The sequence below is a fragment of the Ceratotherium simum genome, chromosome 39, assembly GCF_057802395.1.
Source record: "Ceratotherium simum simum isolate JZ-2026a chromosome 39, ASM5780239v1, whole genome shotgun sequence".
In the NCBI taxonomy this organism is placed as follows: Eukaryota; Metazoa; Chordata; class Mammalia; order Perissodactyla; family Rhinocerotidae; genus Ceratotherium; species Ceratotherium simum.
In genome coordinates, this window is record NC_141938.1 from 3,266,722 (window position 1) to 3,292,951 (window position 26,230).

Consider the following 26,230-nt stretch of genomic DNA (forward strand, 5'->3'; position numbering starts at 1 on the left):
CTATGACAAGGGAGGGCATCTCTTTTTGACATTGTTGGTGGTATTGAGACTATTATGAAATTGTGCTTGTTGCTGCAGAGGTGATGTTTACGTGACAGTGGGGAGTATTGTGTTCCAGGGGCCTGTGCCTCATGACATGGGTTCTGGGTTCTGCCATTGCCTCACCTCATGGTCACCCGGGGTTGCAAATGTGAAAACAAATACAGGAAATCTCATTTCAAATGGAGTCGGGAATCTCTGAAGAGGGAGCTCTCATGCACTACTACTCACCATGCCTTGCAGACCCCGAACATGAAGAAGTGTACCTCCTGTTTCCCAACAGGAAGAAGCTTACTTTACAGACCCTAGCAAGAGGAAGAATTTCTCCTTGCCCAGCAACAGCTCAGCCAATGAGAAACCACCACACTCAGCCACTGTCACCACCCTGAACTCATTCTTCTTCACTGGACTTTTGTTCCAAACAGCCCCTCCCAGTTTCCTCCTTTCTATAACAGCAAGGCCATCTGTTCTGTTCTCCCCACCTGCCAATGGCTCACCAGTTTCCATGTCCCGAATTGCACTTCCTCTGCTATTCCTGAATAAACCCATTTTACTAGTAAAATAATGGGCTCTTTTGATTTAAAGGTCAACACAACAGAGAAAATTTCCAGAGTGGGACAGGTGTTGCATTTAAACATGTTTCCCAGCAAGAAGGCACAGTGTAGGCTTGAAATGGCAAACATAAGAGCTGGAAATGGCCTCAAGACCCACTCTGAGAAGACATGATGCTGATGCCCAAGGATTAGATGAGGATGCACCCAGGGAGATCCCACGTGGAGATGTGTTAGATGCACCTTTATGTTTCAGACCAGCGCATTCCCAGGATGTGACCCAAGACACCAGGTGTCAACTCAAAGAGGGATGCCGGGAGCCCTATCACTTTCTCATCAGTTATGTGAATGACAAGAGGGCAGGTGTAGACCTAGAGGGAGTTTTCTAACTTCAGACTGGGACCAGGAAAACTCTATAGTGGCCTATGTCCTTCTTCCCCAGTCCTTCCACTTCTTCCTAAGAAACAACAAAAAGTGGTGGAAGGAAGAGTTGCACATGTAGCAATCAAAGTTCAGGAGAGTTTAACTTTCTCCTACCACGTAAAAACAGTTTTGTTATTTTCTATTAATTATTTTTAGTATATACACATACTATTTTAAGAGTAGTTGTGAGTTTTCACAAATGCATAGTTATATCACCATCAGGATGGAGAAACACTCCATCACCCCAAAGGAACACTCGCATGTTGCCCATTTATACTTAACCCTCCCACCCTTAAGAACTGATCTCTTCTAGGTTCTTACACCTTTGTCATTTCTAGAATGTTATATAAGTGGAACACCATGTTGCCTTATGAGTCCTGTTTAGAAACTTTAATGCCACATTTGTAAAAGTGCATTACTATACAAACCTTATAGTGTTCTTGTGAGTTTGATATTTTTGACATTGCCCAGGAATGAGGCACACATTATGCCTTCAAAACTAAGAGATTCCACTGTTATGAGCTATGTGAATTTGGCTAACACCCTGTGCAAACTTTCTTCGTGTGCACCCTGGGAGGAAGCATGGAGGCAGGGGATCAAATGAGATACTAATAATTATAAAATCACCTACTCTCTACACTGCTAAGAAAACATAAATTAGCACTAAAAAAAAAAAAGAACGTTTGTGTTTTAAACAAAAGCTGTCACGTTTTACCCTGTCTTCCATAACATCTCCTGAAAATGTAAACCTATGGAAATGATACCCAAAAACAGCAAAAGTGGGCTTTGGGGGCTTTGTGTATCACTGAATCAAAAACTTCCCAGCTACTGCTCTTACGAAAAGGCATAGAACATTTCCCAGTTTGAGGATGTCAAATTTACCTCCTTTGCCACCACATAGGATATTACTCAAAATGACACTGTGTGTCTGTCTACAGCTCACCTGAATTACTTCTTGGATCCTTACCCTCTAAACATTCACAGCTCTTTTTAGTGTTTAACCAGGAAATCACATTGAACTTGCACAGACATCACTCTACTCATAGAAAAATGCATGATGGGCTACAGCTGTGTAGATGACCAGACCCACCCCCCCCCCCCCTTCCTCAGACTGGGAGAAACCTGAAGTTTCATGGGGAACAAATTGTGTCACTCAGTCTGAATACCAGCAACATTATATGCTGAATCAAAAGGCAATTTCAAATCCTTTCAACTGATGTTAAAGAGAAACATAAATACCACAAATACCCATGGCCCAAAGCAATGGAAGTCTCGAGTTCCAGACACCTGTGTGTCTGGATCATGATCAAACAGCACATGCTGGAAAAGGTTTAACCATGGCTAAAATGAAGATGCACTGTCTATGCCTTTATCTTAATGGGGAACCAGTGCTGTTACTCCCAGGAATGCAGGACTTTCGGTACTGCTGTCCATTGTTTCCATCCACACCCGAGCAGTTCCTCCAACGGTGTTTAAGATGTATTAGATGCTGGGGAAACGATGATCAATGATGACACCCTCACTCACTGAGGCCCCTAACTTAGTAGAGAAGATATGCAACCATCAATGGATGAATGGATACAGAAGTTGTGGCGTACACACACATAGATAGACACACACACACACACACACAATGGAGTATTAGCCATAAAAAACAAGGAAATCCTACCATTTGTGAAAACATGGATGAAACTCGAAGGCATTATGCTAACTGAAATAAGTCCGAGACAGACAAATGCTTTATGATCTCACCTATATGTAGAATCTAAAAACAAACACATAGAAAAAGAGATGGGACTTGTGGTTACCAGAGGTGTGGGGTGAGGGTGGGGGAGGGGCAATTGGCGGAAGGTGGTCAAAAGGTATAAACTTCAAGTAAGATAAATAAGTACTGAGGATGTAACGTTCATCATGACAACTATACCTAACGCTGCTGTACGATATATAGGAAAGCTGTTAAGAGAGTAAATCCTAAGAGTTCTCATCTACAGAGAAAACGTATTTTATTCTTTTCTTCTTTCTTTTATTTTTGTTTTGTCTACATGGGAAGATGGATGTTAGCTGACCTACGGTGGTAATCATTTCACAATATGTGTTAATCAAACCTTCATGTTGCACACCTTAAAATTATCCAGTCATGTATGTCAATTTTTTCTCAATAAAACCACACAAAAAAATGAGTCAGAGATTTCTGGTCTCTGGTCTGTAATGTAAGGAGCCCAGAAGCCAGATTCCAGTTCTCAAAAGAAAAAAGCCATGACAGTTGAAACCAACAACTCTTCCATCAGAGAAGTGAGGTCACAAGGTAAACCACTGTCTCCACAATTAGAGAGACAAAAATGTAGCAATTTAAAAAATACCAAAACATTCTGTTCTTAACAAGGTGTGTCCTAAAACTAATTATTTCACAAGAGGATAAGGGACTGGGATTTTCCCAAAGCCTAACTGACCAGGGGACACTGAATAGCCAACGTGAGCCTCTTCCAGCCTTTTCTGCTCTCAAAGGGGGGCAACTGTGAGGATGATAGGGTTTTTTTCCCCCTTCCTGACACCAAATATTTGGCGTCTGTTCCAACGCCACTTCTCCAACTCTACATCACCAAAGAGCTGTCCAACAGTTCAATTCAATTCTAACACTAACTACACAGAGTTCACATCAGACTCCATAGGTTAAGAGCTCAGTCCCCAAAATTGCCCCTACTTTTTTTTTTTTTTGTGAGGAAGATTAGCCCTGAGCTAACATCTGATGCCAATCCTCCTCTCTTTTTTGCTGAGGAAGATTGGCCCTGAGCTAACACCCACGCGCATCTTCCTCTACTTTATATGGGACACCGCCACAGCATGGCTTGACAAGCGGTGCATCGGTACGCACCCGGGATCTGAACCTTTGAACCCCGGGCCGCCGAAGCAGAGTGCGTGCACCTAACTGCTAGGCCACTGGGCTGGCCCCTACCGCTTCTTCAGATGCCAACCACAAATGGGGTGCCCAGGCTACCAATATTTCTCCTCACCATCTACAGATTCGTAGATTCTCTCAACACCTCATTACATTTGGTAATTTACTCAAATGATTTCGAGAACACAGCAAACCACTTTACTTACTATTTTTGGTTTCTATAAAGGATACAATTCAGGTTACAGACAAAAGTTACCAATGCACAGGGCAACGTAGGATGGTGGTATGGGTGAGGGGAGTGGAGGTGGAGGGGGCTGCAGAGATTCCACATCCTCTCTGGACACTCCACCCTCCCAGCACCTGGATGTGTTCATCAACCCAGAAACACTCTGAATTCTGTCTTTCAGCATTTGATGTTGGTTTCATTACATGGGCAAAATTTATTAAATCATTGGTTGTTGGACAACTCAGTCTCCAGCCCCTCTCCTCTCCACAGAGGCTGGGAGCTGGGGCTGTAAGTTCCAAGCCTCTAATCAAGGCTTGGTGTTTCTGGTGTCCAACCCCATCCTGAAGCCATCTAGGAGCTGGCCAAGAGTTGCCTCATTAAAACAAAAGACACTCTATCACCCTTATCACTCAAGTAATTTCAAGGGCTTCAAGAGGTTTTTGCTAGGAACTGAGGACAAAGACAAAATATCTTTCCCTTAATATCACAGAAATTGAAGCCCAGGAACACACGCTCACTAAAAGTTTGGGACCAAATCATCAGACTAAACAAGGCTTCCTCTCTGTGCACACCTACCACTAAATCAACTCTGCTCTTGTTTCATACTAGTTGACTACACTCAAAGAAATAGATCCTTTCTGGTAACATCAAGAAGAAAACAAGGATGCCCCCTCCTATCACTCCTAGTCAACTATGTACTGGAATTCTTAGTTAATGCAATTAGACACAAAAAGGAAATAAAAGGTACATAGATTGGGAAGCAGGAAATAAAACTGTCCTCGTGGCACAAGATTGTCTATAGAGAAAATCTCAGAGAATCCCCAATAACAAAGAAAACCCCTTGAACTAAGAAGAATGTAGAGGAAGATTGAAAGAGAAAATGTTAATATACAAAAGTCAATTGTTTCCTATAGATCTACACAGACATAGTGAACTCATCTTTGACAAAGGTCCAAAGGCAAGTCAAGGGGAAAACAGTCTGTTCAACACATAATGCCAGAAAAACCAGCTATCCACATTCAAAAAAAAAAAGTCTAGACACTGACTTTATATTTTTCACAAAAATTAATTAAAAATGAACCATAGATCTTAGTATAAAATGTAAAACTACAACACTCCTAAAAGATAAAATAGGAGAATATCTAGCTGACCTTGGTTTTGGTGATTAATTTTTAGATACAACACCAAAAGCAAGATCAAAGATAGAAAAAAATTGGTTTGCCTTCATTAAAATGAAAAGCTTCCACTTAGTGAAATACAGTGTTAAGAGACTGAAAATACTAGTCAGAAACGGGCAGAAAATCTTTGAAAATCACATATCTGATATGGGACTGGTACCCAAAACATCCAAGGAACTCTCACAACTCAATGAAAAGACAAACAACCCAGTTAAAAATGGGCAAAAGATGTGAACACACACTTCAGCAATGGCATACAGATGGTAAATAGGCAAACGAAAACATGCTCAAAATCATATGTCACTAGGGAATTGCAAATAAAATAAGAAGGAGATATCCCCAGACACTTGTTACAATGGCTGAAATTAAAAACACTGAGAATACCAAGTGATGGTGATGATGGAGAGCAATGGGAACCCTCATTCAGTGCTGGTGAGAATGGAAACTGTGTGCCTACTTTGAAAGAAAGGCAGTTTCTTAAAACTAAGCCTCACCAGCATATGATGCAGCAATCATGTTGTTTGAACTTGCTCAAATGAGTTGAAAACTGATGTTCACAAAAACCCCGCACATGAATGTTTATAGGAGCCTTCTGCATAATTGTCAAGACCTAGATGTAACCAAGATAATCTCAATAGGCGAATGGATAAACCATCACTGGTATATCCATAGGATGAAATATTCTTCAGTGATGAATAGAAATGAGGTTACCAAGCCAAAAAGACATGGAGAAACTGTCAAGTCATATTGCTAAGTGAAGGAAGCCAATAGGACAAGGGTACAAACTGTATGATTCCAAGCATGTGACATTCTGGAAAAGATAAAAATATAAGACACTGAAAGATCACTGATTGCCAGGATTTGGGGGTGGGAGGGAGGGATGAATGACTAGATGGAGCACAGGAGATTTTTAGGACAGTGCAAGTATTCCATATGACCCAGAAATGATGGAGACATGTCATTTTCCATTAGCCAAAGCGCAGAGATTGTATAACACAGAGTCAACACTAATGTAAACTATGAAGTTTTGTGTTTCAAATTGGCTCCTCAAATGTAACATACATGACAGTAATACAGCAAATAAAATATAGGGGAAACTGTGGAGGCAGAGGGGTCATGTGGGAAATCTCTGTACTTTCTGCTCAAGTTTTCCATAAAACTAAAACTGCCCTTAAAAAAAAGTCTACTAGAGGGCCAGCCTCGTGGCTTAGCGGTTAAGTGCGCGCGCTCAGCTGCTGGCGGCCCGGGTTCGGATCCCGGGCACGCACCGACGGACTGCTTCTCCGGCCATGCTGAGGCCGCGTCCCACATACAGCAACTAGAAGAATGTGCAGCTATGACATACAACTATCTACTGGGGCTTTGGGGGAAAATAAATAAATAAATAAAATTATTTAAAAAAAAAGTCTACTAGAAAAAAAAGATATAGACACATTAACATTGACCCCTGATGACTGACTGATGACAGAAACAGACCATCTTACGTTCACTGAATTTGAACTCATTTCAATAAGCTGTAATTGTGCTCTATGAGGCCTGCACTCTGAGACTTGGAAGAGAGGAGAAACTTCCATTGAATGCCTTGTTAAGAGCCCAGCACTGTAGATTCTGAGAGGTGAGATGAGGGCCTTTGCTACTATCAGCAATGTCTGGAACTCCCACGTGGACAGAGAGTGTCCTGGCGAGGCTTGGTGTGTGGCCTTCGTATGTGTAGAGACAAGTGTGACTTTGATTTATATTGTAGGTAACAGGGGACAAGAGATTCCTGGAATTCCTTTACCACAAAGGGGCAACTCTGAGGGAATCACCCACAGTCTGTAATGTCTGCAGCTGGAGCCCATTGTTGGTTGGTGCTAAGATAACTGCTTGATATATGGTCAGTGTGATGACCCTTGTGCCCAGTCCTTCATCAGAGATGTCCCAATTAACACATGAAGAGTAGAAATTCTGCCTGAGCTCCGTCATGTACAAATGTGGTGCTGTCATCCCTCAAGTCTGTGAACTCCCATTGCTTTTCACTCAGGGAGTCCTAAGGAGCTCCCTAGAGAGCCTGGGGGTATGGGAAAGGGGTGACCTCCTTTAACAACATGGCACCTGGCAGGAGACTGAGGACGGGAAGACCACCCTCTCCTGCAGATAGCATATCCCAGAGGGCCCAGATTTGGGTCCATCATGTCTCCAGGGGGTCTCAGTAGCCATGCTGAGCTCTTGGAGTGCTGTTTCCAACCCCAAGGCAAAATGGACTGCTGGGTAGGTGGTTCCATGCTCAGGGCCATCTACTTTCAGGTTAGCCTTGTAAGTAGAGGTCACTGCAGCTCTAATGACATACAGTCTGGTGCCTAGGGCAGCTTCTTGCATCAGAAGCCTACGGACATCCAAAGGCCATCATGGGTATCCCAGGAGGCAGGACAGGTCACTGAGGCCTCTATAGTGAAGGAGTCTCTCAGGGCACTAACAGGAGTGTTGGTTGTATGATTAATTTGAAGACAGTCTCCAGACTTTTGTGGTAGGGGTGCCCATTCAGGGTGGTATATTCAAGTAACAGCACAGGCTCAAGTAAATTTGTATACAAGAAATATGTTACCTCTGGAACAACAGAAAAACCCGATAGATGCGTAGGTGCTGAGGGGAACTATTTCTCATAGCTATTTCTCATGGTGTCAGAGAAGGAGCAGGTCTCAGATTATCAAATTATCAAATTTCCAGAAATTTTAAAAAGTTGTCAGGGCCTCATATTATATGTGTGGCAATGTCCCATCAATTTTTGTGAGCTCCTGTTTTCAGTATTTGTATGTCCTGAATATCCTCAGAAATGTGATTAATGTAACCTTATACCTGTGTTCTTGGAGAAACCAGGATACAGTTCAGATCCTGCCCGTAATGACTCTGTGGGAGGGCACAGCTGCTGAAGATCCATGAGGAAAACCCAGTAAAGGTGCATCAATGTCCCTTCAGAGGTGAAGGAAAGTGCAGCTGAGAGGCTGTTGACATAGGCACTGAGAGAACAGACTTAGCCAAATCTTTGACAGCAGGATATTTATCACTTGCTGCTTGGTTGTAGTCAGTAATTTCCACACTGTTGGGCACTGGGTATAGAGGTCTGTGTACTGCAACCATAGCCTCAAGTTGAGGTAAACCACTCTGAGTGTCATTCATTCTTTCCAGGTTTAATAACAGGACAAATTGGGCTGTTTAAAGAACCACTGGGAATAATCAACCCTTCACTAACTAGGGTTTCTTATACAGTTTTCAATCCTTCAAGGCCCTGGGTAATTTACATTGGGCCATATTAACCACTTGATTTGTAGGATAAGGTCCCTGGGGTCCCAAGTTGTCAAGCCAATTTGTAAGTGGTAGAGACTTCATTTAATTTTAATTCTGATCATTGGATCAGAGCTTCCTAGCTCACTATGGGATATTTTAGGACAAGCGGTGTTAGGATCATGGAGAATTTAGGCAAGACCACAGTTCTGATGGCAAAGATGAAACATTTTTCCTATTTGTCATCTATATTATATTCATTAACACCCCTAATATCATCAGGGGCACCTTCCTAAAATTTAGTGGGATCCAGGTATAACTCTAATTTGACACCCAGTGTTGATTAACTCCATGAAGGTTTGTGAATTAGTGCATTACATCAGATAGCAAAATTAATTCAGAACCTATGTTGTACAGTCTCAAAAGCCAAGCAGTGTACCCCTAACTGTTTTGTTATGTAAACTCCTCAGTACATTTTGGATTTCCAATTGGGTCAAATTGAGGACCTTTGTTTCAATATTTTATCTATTGTTTCCTTCCTCCCAATCTTTCCTGTTTTGTTTTCTTCATCATGGGATACACTTCAGGGGAGGGAGTGCCTCTCTACCCTGGTATTTATAAATTTTTTTCCACCCAAGAGCCTCAAAACAGTGCCACCAGGGTTAGGAGATTCTCCTGTGAGAACTAGTTGCTTTATAAGGTTTAAACCCTGGGCTTAAGTCAGGTTTGAACTAATACATTTTGCCACAGGGGTGCCATGTTGTTGTCCCCTATAACTTGAAGATCAGGATCTTTGCAGCAGCAGAGGTACTTAAGGGTCCTGGTGAGCACTCTGCTGTTAGGAGTGTGGACTCAGCCCACCACCTACTGCCTGCCTTTCCCCCTCTCTTCTCTTTTTTTAAATGATTGCTCTTTTCAGAGCGACCACCCAATGGGTCCCCCCCTCTTGTACAGGGTATAGTCCCTGTCTACCCCCATCCCTGGGGTATGTCAGGCCAACACAGCCTCTGTCAGAGCTTCGCTCTACCACCGGTAAATCCCAGCAAAGACGTTGACCCAGGACTCATTTAAGGAGGCCCCAATCCCACAGTCCTGCTCCCAAATGCCTATAAATTCTTCAAACTGCCAACTCTGGTCAGCTGAGCCTAGAACTGAGGCTTGAGGGGTCAACACCGCAACACGGGGCAGCACAGCTCACAGCACAGGCTCCCCAGCAAGCAGCAGCCCACAGCGCAGGACGCCACCAGGCAGCAGAGCAGGTGAGCATGTCAGAGCAGGAGAAGACAGACCCACGGGTGGGGCTCATGTCTGGACATGCTGCTCAGGGCACCAACTGTTATGGTCACTGCAGAGGGGTGGGTCCCTTGTTGAGACTGACCCAGTGTGGGGCGCGCGCGCGCGCACACACACACGCACAGGGTATGAAAAGGCTTAGGGTTCATATGATAGAGGTCTGAAGGGGAGGACAGGGCTGACCTCGAAAGCAGCTCTGGAAGGGCTCAGAAAGCAAGGAATGGAGCCTGGCCTGGGTGTGCACTGGGCTTGGGGGTGGGGCCGGGGCATGAGTTCTGCACACAGGCAGGGGCTTGTGTGGTGGAATCTCCTGCCTGCTCCAGAGGAGAGAACACCCAGGCTTTCTCATCAGCTTGTCCAGGTGGGGGCACAAGGGGAAGAGGGTGGGGTGAGGCTGAAGCTGTGAGCGTCATCCAAATTGTGGAGTCTGACTGCTCACTACAAGGACCAAGTGGGTAAGAAAAATATGCATTCTCGATTGATTTATATAACCACAAACAGGAGCCTCAAGAAATGATCAAAACTGTATTTGGGGGTGGCTGGAGTAACAGTGCTGGAGGGGACAGTGCTGGAGGATATGTTTGCAGTGAGTCTTCTTAAATTAGACTCTGCTATCTTACAGATTTATTTCAAATAAACAGAGAAATTTACATATACTATATTTTACTATTTAACAATCTTTTATTAATTTTAACTTTTGTACATAGGAAACCATTCTAAGATTTAATTCCTTTAAACACTATCAGTTACAAAAGTGTTAACCATTCAAAATGACAATTTTCAAATCTCTAACTACAAGGATATCGGGCATCCCAGTATGTCCTTCCCCTATATCTCATGCTGGGGTATCTTTAGGAATAAGCATCATATTATAAGGCAATAGCGGTTAGAGTTTAGCCCCTTAAATGCAATGGATTTTCAAAGAATAACATAAGCTTTCAGCAGTTTCCCTCACATTAATTAAAATAGGAATTTTACTGCTTTAGCCTTTTAAATCTCTATGTTCTCTACGGACATGCACATACAAAGACTGATCAAAAAATGAAATATGTACCTGAAAACTTCAATACATTCATCTCACATCTTGAGGTTCTCTTGCCTAAATGGAACAAAACTACTACTTGTTTCCAGAATTTTCTTGCTTTCCTCACATCTTATCTCTCTAACAACTTACAGTTTCAGGGCCCAAGTGCTAAGGGAAACTAGAGCCAAAGGGCTGCACTATTCAATCAACTAAGGAATCCAAAGGAAAGAAACACAAATATTGGAATCAGCACAGATGAGCAGCCTGCTTCCCACAGGACAGAAGGAAAGCCACATTCAGAAGGTTCCATTTTCCTGACTCTCCTGGTTGAGACAGAACCCCTGGAGTGGGTCAGTCCCTGGTGGAGGAGGGAGGGCAGGGCACCTGAGCAGCCACAGGAGTGAACTCTGGGAGCTCCACACTCCCCAGGGAATAATGCAAATGCTCCCTCTCTCAGGCTTCCATTCTCACAATGAGGAAAACTCAGCTGGATTCAGTTTAAGGTTCTGACCCAAATGAACTCCCAAATTAATGGGCCCTAATCCAGGACACAGAACTCCTGACTTTCACAGACTTTCTCAATATAAACAAATTACACTGAGTGCACCTACACCGTGGATGCAAAACTCTGACTTATGTCTAGAAACAGGCCCAAGGAAACCAGTTACAACCTCAGAAAGGGCATCACTCTCCCCCCCATGTGCACATGCACCCCCAGCTTTCCAGGGCTCTGCAGCTCCTCTCAGTATAGAGGCTCCTTCCATGGGGGGTGTGAGCAGGCAGCACACCTGCAGGGGGCGCTCCCCAGGAAGAACAACTGGGCCTTCAAGTCCTTCCCTGTGAAGGCCCAAGGGGGCCTAAGATTCACTGTCCTCAGGACTCTGCCCTCACTGGAGATATTTTGGACCACCATTGATATTTCAAGTGATGCAAATCCAGTGTTTGAACAATCCAGCTAAAACACTCAAATCAACTGATGCCAAATTGTATGGCACTTCACTGGCTCAACAAGAAACCTCACAAGAACGTACTGCATTCTGAACAAAAGATGTTAATTCAGTATTATTTCCATGACAAGAAATTTTTAAACTATTAATCATACTTGAACACTTTAGGTCTGCAAGTCTAAGCCCTGGAAATCCATTTGAACTCACCCAAAATAAAAGAGCAGATATCAGAATGTTTCTATCATGTTCAGGGGAGGAAAAAAGAAAAACAATTTTTAAATCATGCAATGTAAAACTGGAATATTTTATTCTTTCTGAAATTCACCTCTTTCTTCCCTCTTTGGAGATATTTTATATTGTCTTTCAAGCTATGTTGATTAAACAAATTTTTATTAATTGAAAAACTGAGACTAAGTTTAATTGAATGGATCTTTTCAAGGTGACAAACCCAGGAAGGGGCAGTGCTGACAAGGACGTGTCACCCAGAAAAGTTTGCCAAGAGGAACCTTTACCCAAAATACTTACAATTGAATGTCTGTGCCCAGGACACATCCTGGGAGGAGAGGCACAGGATTTCATACAACTAGTTCCAGGTGGTTATTTGCTACTTTTCTCTCAAGTAAAACATCTACAAACAAGGAATAAACTGTTTTAAAAGAGCCATCAATTGACTACGGAAAAGTGATAAACAACTAAAATAGTGGGTGTGTTTGTAGTTGGTGATGCTGTGAATCCGAGTCGGCAAGCTGGCGTTTGGGAATGTGAGGAGCGATTTGGAAGTTTAGGGATTTATTGCCAGTCCTAGGGAGAGCTGCAGGGACAGGGTCGTGGATTTCAGACTGTGCTCCCCAAACATTTAGAAAACTCAGGAGAACACGAGTCCCCTCTGAGGAGAAAGGACGGACTGGGGACCCACAGCCCACAGCTCCTCCCACGCAGGAGCCCCGGAGACCGAGTCACGATTGTCCCTGATGACCCTCCCCGTGGTCACCGCACCATCTGGGGACACGCGGGGCTGCGGGCGCAGAGCTGCCCAGAGAGGCTCCGGGGCCGCAGTCGCCGCGCGCAGTGACCACAGGACGCCCGGGGTCCCGGCTGCCGGCCCCGCCCCCACGCTGCGGCCGGAGGGGACTGAGGTCCGAGCGGCGCCCCCGCGGACTCGGAGGTGACTGCTCCCGCCACGGCCGGTTCCGACTACCACTCGTCCCCGTCTCCTCACCCCGGGCCAAACTCTCACCATCGCTAAGATTCCTGGGTCCCCCGCGTCCTTCCTACGATTCGCCACAGGTCACAGCGTGACGGAGTCGGCGGCAGAGCAGCGTCAGGCCTTTAAGCGCAGCGGCCCGTGACCGGAAGGACTGTGGCGCGAGAGCAGGAAGTCGGCACGGGGGCGGAGCGTCGCCCCACCCACCTGTCCCGCAGCCGACCCTGATTGGACAGTTCGAAAGGCTCCGCCCCTTCGCTCAGTGACAGCTGGATGAAGATTGTCTGAGCTGACCAGGAGCTGGACCTTGTCCTCTCTGGGGACTTTCCCATTGAAATACGATGCTGCGAGGCCACTTGAAGAACTGTGACCTTTCTTTACAAACACATACACTTAAAAGTCACCTCACTATATGTAATAATTAATCTGGCTCCACTTTGATCTCGAACTGTTGGCAGCATTGTCTTCCACCCAGTGCTTCCCCACCCACACTCATAACAGACTTTAAAAACTCCTATGGCCTCCTGAGCACTTAGCTCTGGTGCGAAGTTGGAACCCGCAGCCCTAGCTGGGCCCAAGGACTCTTCGCAGTCTAACCACAAGGTATGAGATGTGTTCGTTCAATTCTCAGATGCACGTTTTACCCTGGAGGGAAATTTATTTTATTTACTGGGAATGAGTCTCCCTGAGCTAACATCTGTTGCCAATCTTCCCTTTTTTTTTTTTTTTTTTTTACTGGGAAAGACGTGCCCTGAGCTAACATTTGTTGCCAATCTTCTCTCTTTTTTTTTTTTTATTACTGGGAAAGATGAGCCCTGAGCTAACATCTGTTGCCAATCTTCCACTTTTTTTTCTCCCCAAAGCCTAGGGCATAGTTGCATATTCTAGTTGTAAGTCCTTCTAGTTCTATGTGAGCCACCACTACAGGCAACTGACAGACGAGTGGTGTGGCTCCACACCCGGGAGCTGAATCCGGGCCGCAGAAGTGGTCAGAACGCCAAACTTGAAACACTAGGCCATGGGGGCTGGCTCAGGAAATTTACTTTAGATCATTCTTTGAATGTATCCTGAGAGAACATTGAAATGTAAAAGGTTATAATATTCCTAAAGTAAATCAATTCCTATTTGGACTGATATAACAAAAAACAAGAAAAGGTTATGTGAATGTAGGATGTACCTGGTAAGTGTTCATATGCTTAAGAGATTGCATTGCAAAACTCATTTGCATTGCAAAACTCAGTGCATTTATCCACTTGTTAGAACAATTTTTTTTAAAGATACAATACACACACTATACAACGGAGCCCGTTAATGTCTACCATTCACTGGTTTTCAGTATATTTACAGATGGGTGCTATTTTCTCCACAGTCAATTTCAGAACATTTCTATCACCTAAAAAGAAATGCCTATACCCTTAACCTACCACTGCCCTGTCTTCCCACCTAGCTCCTCCAAGCACCAGCCCGTCTACCACTAATCTATTTTCTGCCTCTATAAATTTCTGTATTTGTTGACTTCCATATGAATGAAATTATATAGTATGTGGTCTTTGTGTTTGACTTATTCAAGTAGAAATTTTTTCAGGGAATTCCATGTTGTAGCATGTATCAATACTTCATTTTTTTTTTAATTGAGATATAATTGACAAGCAACATTATATTTGTTTCAGGTGTACCACCATAAGTCTAGTTAACATCCGTCACTACACAGTTACAAATTTTTTTCTTGTGTTGAGAACTTTTAAGATCTACTCTCTTAGCACATTTTAAATATACAATTAGGATTGTTAACTATAGTCACCATGCTGTACATTACATCCCCATGACTTATTTATTTATAACACAAGTGTGTACCTGTGGGCCATCTTCTATATTTATTCCATACAAGTTACATCTTATCCATATTTAAGTGTATAGTTAATGAGTGTGAAGTACAGTGACATTCTGGAACCAATCTCCAGAACTCTTTATCGTGGAAAACTGCAACTCTATCCGTATTAAACAACAACACCCCATTGCCCTTAACCTGCAGCCGCTGACAACTACCATTCTGCTGTCTCTATGAATTTGACTACTCTAGGTACCTCATATCAGTGGAATCATATAGTTTTTGTCCTTTTTTGACTGGCTTGTTTGACTTAGCATAATGTCCTCAAGGTTCCCCCATGTTGTAGCATGTGTCAGAATTTCATTTCTTTTTAAAGCTGAATAATATTCTGTTCTATGTGTGTACCACATTTTGTTGATCCATTCATCTGTTAATGAACACTTGGGTTGCTTCCACTTTTAGGCTACTGTGAATAATGCTCCTATGAACAAAAGTCTACAAATATCTGTTTGAGTCTGTTTTGAATTCTTTTGGGTATACACTCAGAAATGGAATTGCTGGATCATATGGTAACACTCTCTGTAATTCTTGAACAACTGCCATACTCTTTTACACAATGGTGGCATGATTTTACATTCCCACCAGAAGTGCACAGGGGTTCCCAAGGGTGTCTTCACTTTCTATTTTTTTGGGGGGGGGTGGAGGAAGATCAGCCCTGAGCTAACATCCATGCCAATCCTCCTTTTTTTGCTGAGGAAGACTGGTCCTGAGCTAACATCTGTGCCCATCTTCCTCCACTTTATGTTGGATGCCACCACAGCATGGCCTGACAAGCAGTGCATCGGTGCGTGCCCAGGATCCGAACCCGGGCTGCCAGCAGCAGAGCATGTGCACTTAACCACCGCGCCACGGGGCTGGCCCCTTCACTTTCTTGATGGTGTCCTTTGAAGCACAAAAATGATTAATTTTGATGAAGTTCAAATTATCTATTTTTTTAGTGTTTTTACTTTTGATATCATATCTCACAATTGACAAATCCAAGGTCATATTCCCCCTATGTTTTTTCTAAGAGTATTATTGGTTTACCTCAGGTTTAGGTCTTTGATCCGTTTTGGTAAATTATTGTGTGTGGTGTAATGTAAGGGTCCAATTTTATTCTTCTGCATGTTGCTATCCAGTTGTCCCACCACAAACTTTGGAAAAGAATATTCTTTCCTCATTCTTGGTACCTTTTTTGAAAATCAGTTGACCACGGATGAATGGGTTTATATCTGGAATCTCAATCAAATCCATTGATCTGTGTGTCTGTCCTTGTGTCATTACCATGTTACCTGGATTACCATGCTGAATAGTCAGATTTTAAATCAGGAAATGTTAGTCTTATTTCTTTGTCTTACTTTTTCAAGATTGGTTTAGTGATTCTGGTTCACCTGCAATTCCATATAATTTATCAAAAGGTTGCCAATTTCTATAAAGAAGTCAGCTGAGATTCTGATAGGGATTATGTTGACATTCTAAGTCATTCTAGGAAGTATTATCATCTCAACAGTGTTATATCTAAGGACCCATGAATGTGGGGTATTTACCCTTTTATTGATTGATTGATTGATTTTTAGGGTTCATTCTTTTTTTTTCTTGCCCCTATTGGTTAGGGAGTAATAAAGAACAAGGGAAAAGATGGCACCAATCCAAGGTCTTTGTTAATTTTTTAAAGATTTGCAATGTCTAAGTATCCAAATCCTCTCTCAACCTCACCCCACTACTTTTAATTTCCAAAAATGCAAATCAAATTTTTGACAATAAAAAAATGTTCAATGCTTATTATTACTAGAATTTAGTTTCAGGGAAAATGTGGCTAGAAGAGAGTGTTTCTCCACATGCCCTCAGAATGCCTGCAGCTCTGTAACTGACATCCCTCCGCATGGATGTGCATTCAGTAATGACCATCCAAGAGCAATGGTGCACAGTTTGTAAACTTAAAATATATAAAAGTATATAATCATTTTTCTGTCACTATGTGATTAACATAAATATCCATTTTTTGGTAAAACTGCCTTTTTTTCCACTTTACCTTTCGTCCTCTTTCACTCATTTCTGCCACCCCCCACCGTCTCCCTCTGGCAACCACCAGTCTGTTCTGTGTATCCATGAGCTGGTATTTTTGTTTGTTTGTTTGTTTGTTTGTCTTAGATTCCACATATAAGAGAAATCACACAATATTTATCTTTTTCTGACGTATTTCACTTAGTGTAATGCCATGGAGATCCATCCACGTTGTCACAAATGGGAAGATTTCATTCTTTTTTACGTCTGAATAATTTCCCTTGTACAGTATATCACAATTGCTTTATCGATTTATTTATTGAAGGACACTTAGGTTGTTTCCATATCTTAGCCACTGTAAATAAGGGTGCAGTGAACGTGGTGGTGCATATACCTTTTTGAGTTAGTGTTTAGCATTTTCCACAGTGGCTGCACCAGTTTACATTCCCACTGACAGTACACAGGGTTCTCTTTTCTTCACATCTTTGCCAACATTTTTTATTTCACACTTATAGATCTTTATTAATTTTTAACGATGTTTTGCAGTTTTCAGAGTATTTTTTACTTCTTTTATTAAATTTATTCCCATTTTATTCTTCTGGATGCTATTAAAACTAGATTTCCTTTGTTAATTTCATTATCAGATTGTTTATTTCAGTGTATCAAATATAATTTATTTTTATATACTTATCTTTTATCATTGTCTTGACATGAGTACAGCCATGTTTGGCCGCTCCATTGACCTACAGCCACCAGCACAAAAAGAAATATAAAAGCTGCTTTCTGCGTGGTGGGAACTGGCCCTTCTCCCATGGAGATAGTTGCAATATGTAAAAATTTCAAGGCCTTTCGGGCGCCGGGCGCCGCAGCCTGGGACAGACCAGCCATCTGTGCCGGGCTGGGATGATAAGCAAGGTAAACAATGCCCGTACACAACTACTGGGCTGGGACAATAGCCAGGGGGTGGGGCTCAGTGCATGTACGCCACTGATAACCATTTGTGCATGGGAACACTGGATGCTTGCTCTGTAAACTCTGTAACTGCTTATATAAACTGCTGGAGACTGAGACCCGGTGAGAGTTCCACCTGTGGAAGGGACGCCTTGCCCAGGATGTGTGATCCTTGCCCAGCCGCGTCAATTGACAGGGCTCTCCCAGCAGTGGGGCGTGGATGTTGTGAGTAATTGATTTATTGTGAAGTAATTGATCTGATGTGTTCTCTTTTCGGTCAACCTGGTGTTTCTCTTTCCGGTTGATTTGTGTCATTTCCCTTCAGTCGATCTGGTGTTTTCCTTTCCGATAGATCTGATGTTTTTCCCTCTTATTATATGACCTATTCGAATCTGCTGCCATCTCTGTTGATGTGGATGTTTTCCCTTTCCAGGCGAGCTGGTGTTTTTTCCCTCTTATTATTTGACCTATTTGGATCTATTTGCGGACTATCGCCTTTACTATCCTCTATACAATAAAATATACATTCAGTCCATTTGTTTGGAGTGGAAAGTTTTTTTATGTCTCCGATCGAATCCCCGAACCTCTCATAACAATCATACAAATTTACTGCACTTGATTAGCAGTTCTAGTAAATTTTTTTAGTGGATTCCTTAGAGTTTTCTATTTACAAGATAGGTCATATGCAAGAGAAGATAGTTTTACATCTTTCTACCCAGTCTGGATGCTTTGTATTTCCTTTTCTTGCAAAACTGTTCTGGCTGAAATCTCCAGTACGTTGTCAAATAGAAGTGGCAAGAGTGGACATTCTTGTTTTGTTCCTCATTTTCAGGAGAAAATATCCAGCCTTTCACCATTAGATACGATATTAGCTGTGGGTGTCCCATACTTGCTCATTATCAGGTTCAGGAAATTTCCTGCAAATCCTGGCTTGCTGAGTGTTTCTGTCATGAAATGATGTTGGATTTTGTCAAATACATCAAATACTTCCTCTGAGTCTATTGAGATGATCAGGCCATTTTTGCTCTTTACTCTATCAACATGATGTGCTACATTAATAGATTTTGAGAGGTTAACCCAACCCTGCATCCCTGGAATAACTCCCACCTGGTCTTGGTGTGTAAATCTTTTAGGTTGTTGCTAAATTAGGTTCTAGTATTAGTTGAGGATTTTTTGTGTCCATATTTGCAAAGGAAAGAGGTCTGCAGGTTTCTTGTGTGATACTTTTGTCTGATTTTGGTATTAGGATAATGCTGGCTTTACAAATGAGTTTGAAGTGTTGTGTTGATTATGTGTTGGGGGAGATTTTGTGAAGAATCACTATTAAACCTTCATTGGATGTTTTGGAGAATTCTGCTGTGAAACCCACTGGGCCTGGGCTTTGCTTTATAGGTAAATATTGGTTACTAACTCAACCACTTCACTTATAATTTTATTCAGATTTTCTGTTTCCTCTTGAGTCACTTTTGGTAGTTTGTGTATTTCTAGGAATGTGTCCATTTCATCTAAGTTATCTAATTTCTTTGCATGCAATTGTTCATTGAATTTCTTTATAATCTTCTTTATTTCTATAATCTCAGTGGTAATATACCCTCTTTCTTTTTGATTTTAGGAATTTGAGTTGGTTTTGTTTTTCTTTAGGTCAATCTAGCTAAATTGTCTGTTAGCTCTCTATTGTCAATCTTGTTGATCTTTTTATAAAACCCACTTTTGGTTTCATTGATTTTCTTTGTGGATTCAATTCTCTATTTTCTTAATTTCTGCTCTAATATTTATTATTTCATTTTCTCCTTACTTTTGGTTTGGTTTCTCATCCTTTCGAATATGTTAGGTAAAAGGTTAAGTTATTGATTTGAGATCTTACTTCTTTGTTAATTTTGGCATTTATCAGTATAATTTTTATCTATACAGTGTTTTTGATATAGCCCATAAACTTTGGTATATTGTGTCTTGGTTTTCATTCATTAAAAATGTTTTCTAATTTCCTTATTGATTTTGTTGACTCATATGTTATTTAGGAGTGTCTTGTTTAATTTCCTCATATTTGCCTGTTTCACCCAATTCTCCCAAGATATTGATTTCTCTTTTCATTCCATTGTGGTCAGAGATCTTACTTGGTATTTTAAATTTTAAATTTCCTAGAATTTTAAATTTGTGAGGTGTTTTTTATGATGAGGATTTGATCTACCCTAGAGAAATGTCCACGTGTGGTTGAGAAGAATATGTATTCTGTCATGTAAAAATGTGTAAGAAGTTGCACACCAGATGCCACAAGCCTTGTTCATATGCCCCAGTAATGATTCCACATTTGGAAAACAGATATAATTGACATCCCAAGCTCTTTAGGTTCATAATATTCTAAGCTCACTCTCCATAGTTTTGGAACAAACAAAAATGCAAATTAAAGAAGAAGGTGATAAAAAATGCCCCATATATATCAGGGCTGTCATAATAGAACTTATCTCTGCAATTCCTCCATGGATAAGGTGTTAATTCTGGGTTACTATCTTTGTTGGGGAACCCATAAGAAGCAGTCACTTGGCTTTTCCCACCAGAATATGCCTCACTAAAAGTGTCAGGAAAGGAACATGTGTATTTTGCACATTAATAAGTACATCTATTTTCATTATATATCTTGGGTGTGATGAGATAATCTGTTTTCATAACTTTGTTAGGCATTTATAATTTATAATTTTGTAAGGTTTGTGCATGGCCTTTGAATATGTTTATTGGAATATGCATATTTTGTTTTTCATTATTGAGCTATTTGAACTGTTAATGATATTATCTTTTTCTCTGTATTCTTGTTGAAAACGTTTTCCCAGGTGATGATTTTGTGTCATTTATTATTATCAATATTGTATTGACACTTTTTAGTTTATCAAAACTATGTAACTTTTATTTACATTTTTCTTGGGATGTCATAACTGCCTAGGTATACAGAAATACTTTCTGATGTTTACTTTCACTATTTTCGTTTTATCTTTTTTAATATTTAACTCTTTACTCCCTGTAGAATTTATTTGGCTATAGTAGAAAGGAGAGTTGTAGACTGCTACAATTCATCATCTATTGTGTTATATCCTTGTGTCTGTTTATAGACCATCAAGGGTTCCTCTGTCTAGTTCACAGTTTCTCAACATTGACTCTACTGACATTTTCAACAAGATAATACTCTTTGTCAAGGGGACTATTTTGTACATCAGAGGATCCCTAGATGTCTGTAGCAGTGCTTCCCACCTCCCACAGTCGTGACAGCCAGAAATGCCTCCAGATGTTGCCAAATGTCCCCTGAGAGGCAAAATTACCCCTATGACAGACAACTGGTCTGTTCTTATGGTGACAACAGACCATTAAATTATCACTCTTCATTAATTTTTGTAATTGCTGCATCTGGTGAAACTTGTTCTTCTTCATTCTTTATTTGCAACAATTTCCTGAATACTCTTTGGACTTATTTTCAGAGATATACTTCAGAATTACAATATTTAGAGGCAGAAACAAAGATCCTGATGCAAATTTGAGCAGAAATATCTTCAAAATGTGGCTATGTGCAGAGTGTACATCGTTGAAGTTGATTGTACTTCCATGGAGGTGATGCCTCTGTCACCTCATCAAGAAACACTCACTTGTCTGCACATAGATCTCAACATGGCATTAGCCCTAATCCTCCAAATTTCATATATATTTTGCAGGACATATGACTTTAATTTAATATGTGTTGTTATGTATAATGTATGTATTTACACAATGTTTAGAAAAGTCACCCTTTCATCAGTTGTAGTAATTGTCCAGTTATTTTATCTCTAGCTTGTCAAATGAACAATGCTCTCATCTCCAGTAGCAATATTTGCTTCTTCCATCTTATTCATCAGAGTGATCATTGTGTTTCCTGACATGAAGTTGGAGATGAAAGCAATGATAAACACTCAGAGTGAAAAGAAACATTTTTGGCTGTCGTTTGGATTGGCTCCTCCTTTCAATGGGCTGCCTCTCACTCACCAGTTCCTCTTCATGCTCTGCTCCTAAACATCTTCTCTGAGTACTAGGCTGGACTGGCAGTCATTGTGCCAGAGAGTGACTATGGGATTTTAGCACCAAAAAGTGACTAATAATACAGAGGCACCCTCTTCAGATTTCAACCAAGCGCGGGGCAATCTATCCCACACTGGGGATTTTAATAAGGTTAGTGGGGAAGAACAAAGTTGCTTCTGATTCTCACAAAGGGTCTGTCCTAGTTAACCATTATTCCTAATTTCATAGTAAGAGGTGAAGTGTGCTCAGTGGCAAAGCTTGGTTTGAGTCAGACAAACTGGTGATGAATCTGAGCACCCTCCTGACTACCTGTGTAAAGTCAGACAAGTCACTTAGCTCCCCTAAGTCTGTTTTCTCTCTTATCAAATAGGATCATTCTAGTGCTTCCATGTTAGAAGTCTGTGAAGATGAAAAGTCATGAACCAATCCACCTACGGCACTGAGTGCAGTGCGTTGCACTTAGTAAGCCTCCCTTATGTGCCTTTATTATTAGTGTCAGCATTCCTGTTACTATTCTCACTGTCATTGTCATCATCATCTTTATAACGACTTAGAAAGCAGAACTTCTCTCACTGGAATCTATGACATTTTACACTGCAGATGACCCAATGTTCCTTGACAGGTAAGGTTGCAGCTGGCCTGTAGGACTACTGAGACCTAATGCTTTTAATAAAGTTCTGTGATGACTGTTTTGATTTCTTCTATGGGTGCTTACTTTCCCATATTTTGAAATCTTCACTAAATAAATGTTGTGATAATTAGTTTTGGGTAATTCATGCCTTCCCCACTAGACAGAACAATTTGGTTCATCCTTCTTCCCACCACTACCTCAAAAACCGTGTCCTAGTTCAGTCAGACCATGAAGAAAAAGTAGTTTTAAGTGTGCCAACATATATTTTGATTTTGTGCCAATTAAAGGTCTCCCATACTTCCCAGCACAAAAAGGATCAAATACTCTCTTATTTTCATTCAGAGCTAAGAGGATGTTGGTTCACAGCGTCAAGAGTTCTCGGGGTAATATCTGAAACTGGCTCCCATACGTGGAGGGCAAGGGCAGACTGAAGAAAGAGGCAGATCACTCCAGATTGGTAGGTGGCAGTTTTAATACACAAGGGAACTTATATATGAGGCTTGTCTTAGGCGGTGCAAGATGAGTAGATCTCTGCACCCACCCCCTAGAGTCTTAAAGTTTATATAGAGGCTTTAATGGGGTTCAGTAATGTCTACAGTCCAGGTGGTCTTGACAACACATTATTCTCTCCAGGCTGCATCCTTGAAATGGCTCTTAGTTTGGGAACAGTGGGTGGAATGTAAATTCCAAAGACAGGGGAGGGGGTAAGGAGCCTCTGATTGCTGGAGTCCAGCTGGAGGGTCAACCAGTGGTCACATCCTCACAATGACCTCCTCCAATAGAGCAGCTTCTTGAACCTTGGGTAACTCCCTCCATTAGGGCCATTTTTCAAAGTCATTGGAAAAATATCTCTCTCCATACCTACAAATAACTCCCTGTGCTGCTGCTGCTTTTTTTTTCTGTGAGGAAGATCAGCCCTGAGATAACATCCAATGCCAATCCTCCTCTTTTTGCTGAGGAAGACTGGCCCTGGGCTAACATCCATGTCCATCTTCCTCTACTTTCTATGGGACAATGCCACAGCATGGCTTGACAAGGGGTGCATTGGTCTATGTCCGGGATCTGAACCTGTGGACCCCGGGCTGCTGAAGTGGAGCGCGTGAACTTAACCCTGAACTTAACCACTACGCCACGGGGCCGGCCCCCTCCCCGTGCTTCCTAAGTGGAGCCCTTTGTTTGGCTTAGAAGACCACCTCGTAGGATAGTCTTCAGTTCTTATGGGCTTCCCTCACTGCAGGTGGATGCAGTATACTCTGGCCCTCATGTTTGCCATGATGGAGATCACAGGAACCACATGCTCTTACCAAAGACAACCTTCAGATATCATGTCTATTGTGCTGACCACAGTGATTAAAGGACCTTTGAGAGCACTATGATGCGACCTCAGGACAGAGCCAGACTGTCCCTAATGTTACTTGTGAGAAGCAGAACAATTTATGAATTCATCAGTGCAGGAAGCACATCCCCAGTTTCTGCCCAGATGGGGCCACTACTGGAAATGTACAATTCTCACAGGTGCAAATGAAAGTAGGGTGAGGAAGGGCAGTGAGGAAATGTAGTTTCCTCAGCACCATGTTTCTGACAGTGTGTGAGAGGGGAGCCAGACATGTGCATCTTCCCAGATGAATGAACATTCTTAGGACGATGTGTCTTTTATCTGAGATGGAGTTGAGGAGTTAAGAGATAAAACACAAAAAAGGAGGCATTCCTGACTTAAGAAATCAGAGTGGTTTCCAGGAAACCTGCTTCTAGACTATTATTGTCCAGATAGTTCTTAAAGGAAAGATGAGAAACAGCTAATGAAATGGAAATATCTTCTCCATCTCTCAATGCTTGATGCTGAATATCCACAGAACTTTTCTTCCTACACTGGATGGGTGACTGATCAAATGCTGCTGCCCAGCAGGGTTCCCCCTTTATGATGAACACTTGTTTCAAACTGGACCTTCCTCTTCTGTTTTCATTGACATCACTTATGGTTCTTTGGCTCTGCCCCTCAGTTTCCATCTGTCGCTGGGTGTGGTGGAAGTATTGCTGAAATTTAAGTGGGCTTGGGTGGGGCTGTTGACTCAGATGATATCAAAGTGAGCATTTCCTCAGGGAATTGGGAGAGAAAATGGTCAGAAATCCTATCTGTGCATACCGTATGGAGAGGATGCCTGTCACAGAGTGATTCTAACATTGTCACAATGAACGTTACTCTCTAGTATCATAGACTCACCAATCAGTGAGATGATTGTTTAGATGAAACCCAGTTTTCTGATAAGTCTCTTTATAGATGAATTAAACAGTGTAACCACAAGTAAGGGGTGGTTCATGACCAAAGAGAATGATTTAACCACCAGTGAGAAAGAGTTCTTGCTTATATTTTCCATGGAATACAAATATTTTCATGTCAGAAATATTTTCTCAAGTTAACCATTCTGAATACCCAGAAGTCACTTTTCTTCTGAAGTGGTGGCTTGTTTTTTTCCCAGTGCTCTTATTCTGAATCGAACTAAAGTGATGGAAGGATGCCCACCTAACGTATCCCTGGTGCTGTATCTAAACTCAGTGAGTTCACCTCTTGGTGATTGCAGAGCCATATAGTACAACCAAGGCAGAGGAAGAAATGTTTATTACTTGCAGAAGCAATGGAGAACACTGGGGATCTCTCCCAAAGCAGTGTCTCCCCAAACAAGTGTGTGTGTGGGGCCTTTTATTGTTAGATCATAATACAGTTCATGAATATTCAGTTGAGGAAAAGGCAGGAGATCAGGGTTTACTGCCTAACAGTCATGTTCTTTTAAGACTAAAGGGTAGATGTACACATGGTACTACCTACATCGCATGATCTAGAAATGGCTGCTTGGTCCCTCCCAGAGGAGGAGAATTTAAAATGTTAATGAGATTATAATGGAGACAGCTCACTTCAGTTCTCTTAAGGGCCGTTTGAGGCGGCTAGAACTGGCTTCAGCTAGCTTGCTTGTGGGAACCTTCCGTGGTTAGCCTCTTTCTGAAACTTTCCATCTGCAAAACACTCAAAAGATAATGTTAGTTTTTATCAGATCCTTGGTACCCCTTTCTTTGCCTAGTTCCCTGGTCACAGTATCTGTGCCTGTGTACCTATTTTGCAAAACTATGTCAGACTCCAGTTGTCAAAAAAGATCAAAAAGGAGAGACTAATTATTGCCTATGGTGAGGTGACTTTCAATTGTGTGTGTTTGTAAAGAAGGTTTGCAGTTCCAGGAGTCGCCTCCCAACACTGCTTTTCAATGTAAAAGTCCCTGCAGAGGGCGAGTTCTGGCTGGCTTTCTGCTCAAACACCTAACTTCAGGCGGCTGTCACTCAGAGACAAGGGGACGAATCTTTTGAACTGTCCAATCAGAGGCGGCGCTGGGGCAGGTGGGTGGGGTGAAGCTCCCCACCCACCGGGAAGTTGCTGCTGGCTCCAGCCACGTTGGGGATCGCGTCTCCCCTCTTTTAAAGGTTCTCCATGGCTCTGCCTCCTATTCTGTCGAGTTGTGACCTCTACCAACTGCAGGAGTCATAGGAAGGATGCTGGGGGACCCAAGAAACCTAGAAATGGTGAGTGTGAACCCCAGGGTGAGGATACGGGGAGGAGGGGCTGGTCAGAACCCACTGTGGTGGGACTCTGCCTTCCCATGGTCATCTCCAGAGTCTGTGGACCCAAGCCCATAGGTGGCACTGGGTGGACCTC

General features: G+C 42.1%; 1 protein-coding gene across 4 annotated transcripts in view; it reads right to left on the minus strand.

Moving 5' to 3' along the window:
• The window catches only part of LOC147912101 (uncharacterized), a 149,967-nt gene that overhangs the window by 22,014 nt on the left and 101,723 nt on the right, over window positions 1-26,230 (minus strand). Inside the window, exons 1-2 of one of the 4 annotated variants that reach the window (XM_087425991.1) lie at window positions 13,076-13,189; window positions 12,364-12,466 (exon numbers count right to left, since the gene is read on the minus strand). The exons of 2 other annotated variants lie outside the window; for them this stretch is intronic. In XM_087425991.1, coding sequence (XP_087282117.1) covers window positions 12,364-12,417 — 54 coding nt within the window. In that variant the 5' untranslated portion in view covers window positions 12,418-12,466; window positions 13,076-13,189. Of the gene's footprint in view, window positions 1-12,363; window positions 12,467-13,075; window positions 13,190-26,230 lie in introns of those variants that run through there. One more of the 4 variants, XM_087425993.1, reaches the window with a different exon arrangement.